The sequence below is a fragment of the Ovis canadensis genome, chromosome 8 (assembly GCF_042477335.2).
Source record: "Ovis canadensis isolate MfBH-ARS-UI-01 breed Bighorn chromosome 8, ARS-UI_OviCan_v2, whole genome shotgun sequence".
NCBI lineage: Eukaryota > Metazoa > Chordata > Mammalia > Artiodactyla > Bovidae > Ovis > Ovis canadensis.
In genome coordinates, this window is record NC_091252.1 from 86,354,121 (window position 1) to 86,366,452 (window position 12,332).

A 12,332-nucleotide genomic window follows, 5' to 3' on the forward strand; every position below is an offset into this window, starting at 1 on the left:
CATGAGAACCTTTCCCTGACACACAGATCACCTGCTTAGGCTTGGGACTGAAGCCAGTAAGGAGTCAATCTGTTCCCTTTACTCCTGTCCTGATCCTCCCTCAGGGGGCAGGTCTGGGGAGGAGGGGCCTTGCTTCCTGACAGCCTTGGGGGGCTACAGGGAAACCTCCTTCCTTCGTGGCCCTCCAGCCTCTAAGCCAGCAGCACACACAGCTCTCAGGACCAGGGTCCCTGCCCCCCATCTCTTCCTGGTCCCCCCGCTGGGCACCTCCACCCCAGCTCAGGCCCACCCATCACCAGGCACCTCTGCTCAAGGCAGGGCCGCTCAGTGATGGGGCTCTGGGTTCCCAGGAGGCTGATGATGTGCAGGCCACAGGCTGAGTCAGACCTGCTGCTGCTCCAGGAGCACAGGCCTGGCCTCAGCCCTTTCCCCAGTCTCTGCTGTGGGGCTCCTGCCTTGCCTGCTTGACCCAGGCCACTTCCTGTGAGGACGGGCCTTTGGAGTTGGGTCTGGAGTTCTTGCTCTCAGGTGATATGGGGTCTTATTCACCTGCTCATTTCCAGGATGAGGAGGTTCAGTGAGGGGCAGAGGTTGGCTGGGATTCACCTTCCCTGATCTCACACCAGGCCCTGTGCCCCTGCCTTCCCTCTGCATTCTTCCCTCAGTACCTGCTCCTGGAAAGGACTCAGCCCAGGAAGACAGTTATGATGAAACTGGTGAGGACCACAGGGAGGATCCAGGTGATGTGCTTGATGGCTGTGGCCACGGAGTTGACTGTGAGGGGAGCTTCAGTTGGTGATGCTGTAAGGAAAGTGAGAGTGAAGCCTTTGTTCCGATCCCTAAACTAAGCAGATGCCTTCTCAGCCCCCCGGACCCAGGTACCCTACTATGGAGTCATTAGTGCATAATTTCTTTACAATGCTGTGTTGGTTTCTGTTATAGGACAATGAAAATCAGCCATAATTAGATACATATATCCCTTCCATCCTGAACCTTCTTTCCCGCTCCCATCCCGCCCCTCTAGGTCATCACATAGCACCAGCCTGGGCTCCCTGTGTTATATAGCGTCTACCCACTGGTTAGCTATTTTCCGCATCTTAGTACGTATATATGTCCCTGCTACCGTCTCAATTCGTCCTACCCTGTCCTTCCCCTGCTATGTTCACAAGTCTGTCTCGTGTCATGCAGTCATTTGAGCCAACCATATGGCAGCCCCTGTGACAGGTCCTGAGGTGAGATGGGGGAAGGGAGGAGCCCCATCTCCACAAAGCTCAGACAGTGAATGGGCGAGAGAGGGTCCCCACACAGCCACTCAGTCCTGCGTGACATCAGATGAGGTGACATGAGGATGGGAACAGATTAAGTCCTCTCAGGAGCTGATGTTTGAGGCAGTATTGACAGATTTCCAGAACTAGAAGAGCTGATATTTTTTAAAAGGTTGTAGAGAGGGGGTCAGTAAGAAGGAAATCTCTAGAATCGGAGTGGTGCCCTCATGTTAGGGGTCAGCAAGAATCCATGTACAGTGATTCAAAGGCCTTTGCTATGAGGGAGAGATGTCAGGAGGTGGAAGAGGAAAGAGGATCACAGAGCATCCCCAGGGCCATTGTTCTCCCAGGAACTACTCACCTTGAATAGGTCACTTTTACACACACACACACACACACACACATACACACAGAGGGGTGGGTCCATGTCACCCTGAGTGGACTACTGCTTCTTTCTTCTGGTCTCATTTACCCATGGTTGGCAACATTTCCTCCCAGCGCACCAAGAAATGCCGAAGCCAGGCCCGACAGTGGCCCATGGAGACCTTCTTGAAGAAGTTGCTCACAGCTCTGTCCTTCTCCCACTTCTCTCTCATCCGTCTCCCTCCAGAATGAACCACGGTCCAGTGTCCATTCTCCGAATCAAAGAGGAAGCACATTTGTCCACTGATGCCGAACTGCCAGGATCCACTGATGTGTCCATCGTCTTCACACCAACATGTCATCCTGCCCTGCAAGGTGAGAGGGTGCCGGGGTCCAGCCCCGGTGGATCCAGGGAATTCGAAGGGTGGACGGCGTCGGCGTGGAAAGACTTGTTTATTTATTAATGTAAGATTAGATTAAGAAACTATAGTGTAGTAAGAAGATTAAGTGGAGGAAGAGGGCTGAATAGCTTGGTTTACGCGGAAGGCCAATAAAATTCCAGACAAGGAATTTGCACCATCTACGTTGGGCCACCGGCGCCCACTTGAATATCTAAGGGTGCCTCGCCTTAAGCTCCCTTTCTCGCGGGTCTTAACAGCCGGGGCAAGTAAGTAGACCTGGCGAGCCTCCGCGCCCCAGGTGGAGATTCAGCCTGAAGTTAAAGTAAAGAGCAGAGAGAGGGAAAGAGAGAGAAGAAGAAAGAGAGAGAGACACGGGGGGAGCCAGAGCCCCAAGAAACCAGGCCGGGAGACTAGTTAGAGAAACTGGTCCGAGAAACTGGCCCCAGAAGCTGGCCCCCACCTTTATTGTTCAGAAGGCCTTTTATACTTTTGATAAAACACAGAGATCAATGGGTAACACAAGATTATGTAGCGTTTGCAGCTCAGACTCTTTCTATACATCATTTTGTATACAAAAGGTCTCAGGTGATTTACATTATCTTCTGGCCAAGAGGCTTGTTAACACTTTTTGGCTCTCTTCCTTAATGAATGTTAATCTTGTTTCCCCTGAAGTGTTTTTCTTTAATCTACATCTCCTTAAAGCATTAACATTAAAGTTACATCTCTGTAGAACAAAGGTGCAGTGGGATATAACAAAGAAGGTACTTAACTCAAAGATCTAATGTTGCTAATACAAGGTCTACTACTTGTTTTTCTGTATACCAACTATATCTACAAATAAAGGATGTGAAAATTTGGCAGCAAATATTGACTCAACAAATGAAACCTTTAATCAGTCCTATTCTAAAGATTTTGACTCCTCGGAAGCCCCTACATTCCTAGGATGTTTTAAGCTTCCTGTGCCTCCTGCGGTCAGGAGGCCTCAAACATTCACACGCGCAGCTGTATGAGTCCTGCAGGCAGGCTAGAAAGCCATCAGAGGGTTTTTTGGATTGAAACACTCTTTCAAATGCAGAAGACTAAAGCCCTGAATTGACTTTTTCCAGAAAATGTCAGAAGAGTAGAAAAGCAGAGCACAAAAGCCGGCAGATTTTTGTTGGGGTACATGCTTAGGAATTTCCAGAGGGGTCCCTGAAGTCTGAGCACGCCTTGCGTATGTCAGCTTCCTTCCTCATGACCTTGTCACGGGCGGGATTCCTCACACTGGCTCCCGGCAAGAGGGTCTGCCCCCACCGTGGCAAAGAGCTCAGCCTCTGGGCTTGACAGATTCTTTGCCCCACCTGGGTCCACCTCCCCTGAGCCCAGCTAATCTGGCCCTGTTCTCTCCTCCAAGGCCTGCTCCTTCCACTGGACTACTAGGGAAGGACCAATATCCTCCATTTTATTTTTTACCCAGAAACAATGAATGAGTTTAAGCCCCTTGCCTGCTCCTTCTGCACTTGGACTTTCTAACTCACCTGTGACCTTGTGTTTCTCTGACGTAACATCAGGCAGCTGCTCCCTGAGCAAGTCCCCGATGTCTCTGAGTGTTTCAGTCTGTGTTTCCCAGGCCTTTGTCGTTTTCACCTCCTCCCCCAGTGGACTTGTGAATTGGATCTTAGCACGACCACAGTCACAGGAGAGAAAAACATTTCCGTCCACCTGGCCTTGAACCACACACCATGGTTGTCCAGGTCTGGGCTGAGAATTGATGGTAAAGTTATAGCAAAGAGAGTGAGCATCTGTGAAGGCAAAAGACAGGTGAGGGCCGGGTTGGCAGAAAAAGGCCCATAGGCCTCCTCCCCTCAGTTATGTGAGAGCAAAGTAAAGGTGCAGGGCTGGCCTGGCAGAGCAAGCATGGTCCCTCCTGCTCCATCCCCAACACTCCATAGAGCCAGTGCCCCTCCCTTCTTTGTGGAGAAGGAGAAGTCCCCTGCTGGGCAGAAATTGCACATCATGGATATCTCCCCTTGCCCACCAGGTCCGTACCCAGGATTGGCCAACACACAGCCTTTCTGGATATATGCCAGACGGCTCTGCAGGAAAAGCCTAGATGGAAGAGGACTTTCAGCATCGAACCCAGTGTGCTGCCAGAGATGGACAGCATGTGGGGGCTGCTTCTGAGGAGCATTTCATTTCTAGAACGGAGCCCTGCTGGGAGCCGGCTTGGGGAATCCTGCCCATGGCAAAGGTCATGAGGTTAAGGGGCCCGACAGGCAAAGGCGAATCGGGCCTTTAGGGAGCCTCCCTGGATCTGCTCATGCATCTGTCCCCAAAACCAGAGTTTGCCTGCCTTGCTGCCTTATGCCTTTCACCTATACTTCTGACATTATGGGGGGCTATCCCCCACCACCTCTCTCTGTAAAGGAGTTAACTTAGGATTCCAGTTTAAATCTCCTGGGCATGACAAGGGTGTTTCCATCCAAAAACTCCTCTGATGGCTCTCTAGCCTGCCTGACAGGATTATCCGGCCACATCTGATTGTTTACAGCCTCCCAACCATGAGAGGAATGAGACAGTTTAAACTTTCCAAAAACAGATTCTTTTGAAAAGTTAGAAAATTATTAGTATTAGCGAGTGAGTTAGAAATTATGTTGGTGAGGGGTTTCATTGCTGAGTTAATGATTGCTGCCAGGCCTCCATATCCTTAGGCACCTGGGAGTATGTTAATCAATGTAATTGGAATGTAGAAAAAGAAATATAGTAGTTTTGATGTTAGCAATACCAGACTTTTTGAGTTAATGAATTTTCTCTTTTGTTATAGGTCACTGTACTCCTCTTTCTTTGTTGTAAATCACTGTGTCCTTGCTATGTAAAAATGCAACTTTATCACTATCTTAAGACTAAGTAAATCTTAAGGGGAAACAAGCTTTCTGATCGATTAACCTTTATCAATAGAAAGAAAGGTGGGGCCGTAAAATGTTAATCGGTCTCCAGACCAGAAGATATTATAAAACAAATGTAAGACCCTTGTAAGAACAAAGGTATGCTGAGAACACATTTATCTCTATGTACAGCTAAAAGTATAAAAAGTGGACCTGGAAAATAAAGAAAATGGACCAGTTTCTGGAAAGACTGGTTTCCCCTGCGTTGTCTTTTTCTCCATTTCTGGCTGAATTCCCATCTGGAGCGCAGGCTCACCGAGTCTACTTTTTTGCCCTGGCTTCTAATACCCACGCCAGAGGGAGCCCAAGGCGGGGCACCCTCCGCTATTCAAGTGAGCACCAGTGGCCTATGTAGACGGTGCAAACTCCTTGTCTCAGAGTTTTATTGGTTTTCCACATAAACCAAGTTATTCAGCCTCTTTTCTCCACTATTTTCCTACTACACTATTCTTTCCTAATCTCTCTTTGCTAATTAAATAGTCCTTTCCTAGACGCCGACTCCATCCCTGCCTTGAATTCCCTGGATCCACTGGGGCTGGACCCTGGGAGAGTCCCTTTTCAGAATGCAGCCCCAGAGAAGGAAGCCACGTTCCAGTGAGGAGTGCCCTTTGATCACCACAGTAAGTGCAGAAGTCCTTTCCTTCTTTCCCAGTGAGCCGCATGACCATGGGCTCAGGTAAGTGAACCTGAAGAAACAGAAACGACTCCCACATTCATGTTGGACCTAGCATGTTACTAGCATTATGCACAGGGACTGCAGTATCGTCATGGCCTCCCTGTTTCTGAAGTGAGGCTCAGGGCTCCAGGCAGTCAGTGGACAGCTGTGCCAGGCCCTGCTAACAGTGCTTATCCCTGGGTCCACAGATCCACACCATGCTCATTTCACATCGCCTGGATTTCTGACATGAATGGACAATCTTTGTAGTTAGTAAAATACCACTGGGTAAGGGCTACCATAGTAGGGATTTCCACATTCATACTTCTGACCTGACTGTCTATCTCACAATAGTATCCGTTCAGTTCAGTCCAGTCACTCAGTCATGTCTGACTCTTTGCGACCCCATGGTCCGCAGCACACCAAGCCTCCTTGTCTATCACCAATTCCTGGAGTTTACACAAACTCATCTCCATTGAGTCGGTGATGCCATCCAACCATCTCATCCTCTGTCGCCCCCTTCTCCTCCTGCCCTCAACCTTTCCCAGCATTAGGGTCTTCTCAAATGAGTCAGTTCTTCCCATCAGGTGGCCCCTTGCCAATATCTCCAAGCTAACCCAGTCCCAAAGCAACAGAAACCACTGTTTACTGTTATGCAAGCCATTTAGCTTGCAGTGTAATTTGTTACATAACAATATATAACTATTATAATTTCTCAACAAGACCTGGAACTGGGCCTCTTCTCCAGATCGAAGGCCCAGCACAAGCCATCACAGCAAATGGTTCATCAGGACAGCTGATGGGCTGGGCTATTTGGTAACCCCTTTCAGGTACCTGCCCATCTCAAATGGGTAGATGTTTATGTAGAGCATTTATGATCACGTCGGTCTCTTAGTTGCAGGATGCTGCCTTCTTAGTTGTGCATGCAGGATCTGGTTCCCCAACCAGGGACTGAACCTGGGCCCCTGCATTGAGAGTGCTGGACTCTTGGCAACTGGATCACCAGGGAAGTCCAGAGAACTCATTTTTAACTAGACTTTCAGGGGCCATCCATTGATCCATTGTTTTCATTGTTCCCCAGACAGTGAGATCCCATGGGGAACAAGACTCTGGAGAGGGGTTGTCTGTACTCTTAACTTAAAGTTGTCATCAATGACACAGCTCCTAGCAGCCTGGTATTTGTGGATGACTTCCCTTCTGACCAGGTAACTAATCCCACAGGCAATGTCAACAGACCTGTGGACCAGGTCTTGTTGAGAAATTCCCTGTGGCCTCTACTAACTTGTGCTGCCTGTGGATTACTGGCCTCTACTAACTTGTGCTGCCATAAAAACACTTTAAGATTCTCCCAATTCATGTAAGGCAATCCACCATGGGTTTTTCTCCTTCTATACACACATGGGTAACAGGGAGATTTCTGTGATGAAGCCTTCATAGCTTACAATTTTCAGTGAGCATCACTGCCACCTGAATTTCAGAAGCTTGATTTTTTTTTTAACACAGAACAAGAAATTTTTATTATCTTGAATGATGGTGCATAACCAAAAACAATCTTAATTAGAGGAGGAGACAGAGGGAAACTTCAAATACCGAGGTGGATTTCTGGGAAGATTTAAAACTTTTAAGGGCTGTTCATAATGTCTTTTTTTTAGATGTAAGGCTTTCCTTTTACTGGACAATTTTCACTTAACATTTCTTACATTATGAAGTTCAACCAGTCTTTTGCTGTAAAGCTAAATGAAAAAAGAGAGCAAGAGAAACAGAAAATTCTCTAGTATATAAGGATGTTTGAAAGAGTTTGTATTCTTTGTACCTTCATGTACATTTTACAGTCTAAATTTGAAACTTTATTAAGGATGTCTTAACTTTTGCCTTTTAAAAATGTTCAAGGCAACTAATTTTCTTGAATTAAAGATTACAGTAGCTTTAAAAATGATCAAGATAAACGTACAAACAAAATCTCCGTTGTTCTTGGAAACACGTTTTAAGATATAGCACACATGACACATACCTCTTTGGGGACTAGATTATCCTTTGAGATCCTGAGGAACACTGGGTGGAAGATTTATTTTACAGCAAAATTTAGCCTTTGATAACCACAGCTTGGATAGCTCACAAAGTTGAATCTTTAAAGTTTTCTCAATATGCTTTGAGTCCGAATAACTCAAAGACATCTTATGTCCTAAGGTGGATAAATCAGTCATTTTTTTTCTCATATAATTATCATCAGTGGGCTCTTGACTGGCAGTCTATCTTGGTCATAACTTATTCTTGCAAAGCCATTCCTTACAGTGAAACATGAAAGATTATCTTCCCCAATAAGAGGAAATTAACCTGAATAAACAACAAAGTCAAAGCCATAAGTGTCTCTGGACATTCTTGAAAACAGATTTCAACAGTACTAAAATACTTTATTAGGTGAAGTTGCTCAGTCGTGTCTGACTCTTTGCAACTCCGTGGACTGTAACCTACCAGGCTCCTCCGTCCATGGGATTCTCCAGGCAAGAACACTGGAGTGGGTTGCTATTTCCTTCTCCAGAGGATCTTCCCGACCCAGGGATCGAACCCAGGTCTCCCGCATTGGAGGTAGATGCTTTAACCTCTGAGCCACCAGGGAAGCCCAAGCTTTAACAATTTTCCTCTTTTTTCATAACTGTGCAGTCACTACCTTTTTCTACTCTGCTTTTTTTTTTTTTTTAAGTTGGCAGGGGGTGGGAGGTGGGGTGGGAGGGAAGATCAAGCTTTTCATTGGCACAGAACTATTTGGAATGAACCCCAAAGACAGTGGAATGCTGGGTCTCTCCTCAAGCAGCTTCCTCCTCTCTTAACAGCATTTAACTACTCTCTATCAATGATCTCATCACAGCCCAGTTCTTCAGTCAGACGATTGACAACCATAAGTGAAAACTCTCCGATAAAAGCCAACTGATCAAACAGGGTCTTCTCAGAATGCATCTGAAACCCGCCATCCAGAGCTGCTTCTCTGGCTCTGGAGGTTCTCAGAAACATCTTGGTGGCTTCTTCAAGGACCACTGATACTCTGTAGCCCTCACCGCTGAGCGGCTCGTCTTCCGGAGAGTCATAGTCGTCCTCCCAGTCATCGAATTCCTCGCCCTCGCCCTCGCTCTCGAATTCAGGGCCCGCGATCTGGCCTGGCTGCTCCCCAGGGCTGGGGCCCCTCTGGGGCCATTGGCTGGGCCGCCTCTTCCTCCGTGGGGCCTTCCTCCTCCAGCTGTGGCTCGGCACCGGCTGCGCGGGCGGGGTTCTGGGATAGCTCCGGGCTCCCGCCGCCTACCATGATATGCGGAAGGTCACTCTCACCAGGCCTCACATTCATCTACAGGTCATTGCTCTCTTCATAGAGCTCCGACAGCTTGTTCATTTCAGACATAGTGTAAGCAGCTCAAACTCCCCGCAAGTTGTTCGTTTTCCACCCAGAAGCTTGCTCTTTAACTGTTTCTCTTTATTTGGATATTTTGCATCTACTAAAACCCCATGAAAAATACACCTCAAAGTACTTCTTTTAGAGTTATCCTGTCCCTGAATACGTGTAACGTGAACTTCCAGATGTTCAAGCTGGTTTTAGAAAAGGCAGAGGAGCCAGAGATCCAATTGCCAACATCTGCTGGATCATCAAAAAAGCAAGAGAGTTCCAGAAAAACATCTATTTCAGCCTTTGACTGTGTGGATCACAAGAAACTGTGGAAAATTCTGAAAGAGATGGGAATACCAGACCACCTGACCTGCCTCTTGAGAAACCTATATTCAGGTCACGAAGCAACAGTTAGCACTAGACATGAAACAACAATCTGGTTCCAAAGAGGAAAAGGAGTCCATTAAGGCTGTATATTGTCACCCTGCCTATTTAACTTATCTGCAGAGTACATCATGAGAAATGCTGGGCTGGAAGAAGCATAAGTGAGAATCAAGATTGCTGGGAGAAATATCAATAACCTCAGATATGCAGATGATACCACCCTTATGGCAGAAAGTGAAGAAGAAGTAAAGAGCCTCTTGATGAAAGTGAAAGAGGAGAGTGAAAAAGTTGGCTTAAAGCTCAACAATCAGACAACTAAGATCATGGCATCTGGTCCCATCACTTCATGGCAAATAGATGGGGAAACAGTGGAAACAGTGGCTGACTTTATTTTTCTGGGCTCCAAAATCATTGCAGATGGTGACTGCAGCCATGAAATTCAAAGACGCCTACTCCTTGGAAGGAAAGTTATGACCAACCTAGACAGCATATTAAAAAGCAGAGACATTACTTTGCCAACAAAGGTCCATCTAGTCAAGGTTATGGTTTTTCCAGTGGTCATGTACGGATGTGAGAGCTGGACTATAAAGAAAGCTGAGCACCAATGAATTGATGCGTTTGAACTGTGGTGTTGGAGAAGACTCTTGAGAATCCTTTGGACTGCAAGGAGATCTAACCAGTCCATCCTAAAGGAGGCCAGTCCTGGGTGTTCACTGGAAGGACTGATGTTGAAGCTGAAACTCCAATCCTTTGGCCATCTGATGCAAAGAGCTGACTCATTTGAAAAGACCCTGATGCAGGGAAAGAATGAAGGGGGGAGGAGAAGGGGACGACAGAGGATGAGATGGTTGGATGGCATCACTGACTCAATGGACATGAGTTTGGGTGGACTCTGGGAGTTGGTGATGGATGGGGAGGCCTGGCGTGGTGCAGTGCATGACCTCTTCCTAGATACAGAGGCTCAGACCCTCCAGTCTTATACCATGGCCATTGGGCAATTCCAACAGGACACACACTTATGGGGTGTGAACCAGGACCCAAAAGATTCTAAGGAGTCACTACTATCTGCTCCAGGGACTCAAGTCCTAATTAAAGTCTGGAAAGATGGGTCCCCAAAGGCTCAACTCCAGCCCACATGGAAGGGCCCCTACCCTTTAATACTTTCTACACCCACAGCAGTCAAGGTACCAGGACATGACTCCTGGGTTCACTACTCACGAGTCAAGCTGTGGATGAAAACAGGAGACACTCAACACACCTGTGAGTCCCTGGGAAGATCTCAGACACCTATTCAGGACTACGGAGGAGTGCCACTCTAATGAGAACGCCCAAAATCTGGTTTCTGGGGATAAGATTTCTCAGCTCAGCTCTAAAGAGCCAACATATCTTGGCAGGGGTTATACTCCAAAACAGACAGGAGATAGGTCTTCTGATCCCTGAACAGGGAGGGACTTGAGCCATCCTGGCGACAGAATTTGAAATTGGCTAATGCCCCTACTAGTCCTTGTTATGCCATATTGATGCTGCTTATGACTGTTCCATGTATTATCAATTGTCTAACCTGTGTTGTCTCTGCCACCAGGTCAACAAGCTACAACATGCAGTGCCAGTTCAACAAAGATATATAAAACTACAGCCGACCATGAAAAATCTCACTCACCCTTACATGGACACCACCATAAGGACTCTGAGGCCTGAGACTAACAAGAGGGGTAAGCCCAATACCCCTCGCCATCCCAGTTCAGCAGGAAGTAGCCAGAAAGAACTTGACACCCCTATTCCCAAAGAATTGGGCCTCCCATCTCTTGAGGAAGGAGTGTTAGGTAGTTAGAATAGGAAACAGGAGTCCAAAATGGCAGTGGCTAAAAGACAAGGAAGGGAAAAGCCCGTGAAAAGCGAACAAAGGAAGGTGCAAGGACCAGAGTGAGGACCTCAGGCAGAACAGCACTCCTGGCTAGTCCAACTTACATAGGGCAGGCCCCGGGGCAGCGGTGGGGGGGAGCAGGGGGAGACATATAAAAAGAGGAGCCAAAGGGCCGGGGTGCTCTCTCTTCCCCACACGTGTGTGCTCATTCCCTCTCTCTCTCTTCTCTTCGCTTCTTTGGGTCAGCATGCCCTCACGCCTCCAGGATGTATTTTCCTGCTATTTTTTTAATATAATGGAGCTGTAACACTGATCTAATAGCTATAACACGGTCTGTTCCAACCTGAGAGGTATAACATGGTCTGTCCGAGAGCTATGACAAGCTGAGGGCTCTAATGTCCATCGTTTCAAATTTTTGTTGAGAGGAGACAGAACTGAGAATACACTCTCCTGTCAGGGGGAAAGGACCCACAGGCATCCCTTCCCAATCCCTGTGACAGCAAGTGCATCCCTCTGTAGGGCTGCACTTGGCAGAGCAAGGACTGTCCCTACCCAGCCCTGTCATCACCAGTCAAAATGGTGTCCTTTGCTGGCTTGAGGAGGGAGAGGAAGATGCGGGGAGATGGAAAGCATGTGGAGGCCACTCCTGAGGAAGTGGGATCACAGAGGAGGCGAGGAGCACAGAATCCAAAGCTGGATACCATAGGAAATCAAGAAACCTGGCAACCCAGGCATGCCCATCGTGATCTGCGCTCCTCAACCCAGTACTCATTAGGTCAGGGGGGCTCAGTGATCATCAGATACACCCTCTCCTCACACCTTCAGCTTCATGAATCATCTCTCGTGGCCCCTTAGACCAGGAAGGCACTGCATAGCACACCCATGCTCCTAGCGCATCCACTGTGCCCCGAAATCATAGCCAGGGCTCTTCAAAGGCAGGCTGAGGCACCCCTCAGCAGGTTCACTAGAGGTGAGGCACCCATTTCTGGGACCCCCATATACCCTAGATCTGAGGATGGTAAGCTAGGACAGTGGCACTCCTGTCCCCCGCATTGATTTGTCTGTTGTCTTCCGTTGCTTTTGTTCTACAAAGGTCGGGCTGG

General features: G+C 47.8%; 1 protein-coding gene and 1 pseudogene across 1 annotated transcript; both read right to left on the reverse strand.

The window, feature by feature from the left end:
• Positions 1-685: 685 nt before the first annotated feature.
• LOC138444684 (UL16-binding protein 3-like) lies at positions 686-4,334 on the reverse strand. Its single transcript, XM_069598001.1, has 4 exons — positions 4,283-4,334; positions 3,553-3,810; positions 1,738-2,019; positions 686-801 (listed from the first exon to the last, which is right to left on the reverse strand). The coding sequence occupies exons 1-4, from the start codon at positions 4,332-4,334 to the stop codon at positions 686-688; spliced, it is 708 nt and encodes a 235-aa protein (XP_069454102.1).
• Positions 4,335-8,365: 4,031 nt separating this feature from the next.
• On the reverse strand, positions 8,366-8,999 carry LOC138444992 (EP300-interacting inhibitor of differentiation 1-like; annotated as a pseudogene).
• Positions 9,000-12,332: the final 3,333 nt, after the last annotated feature.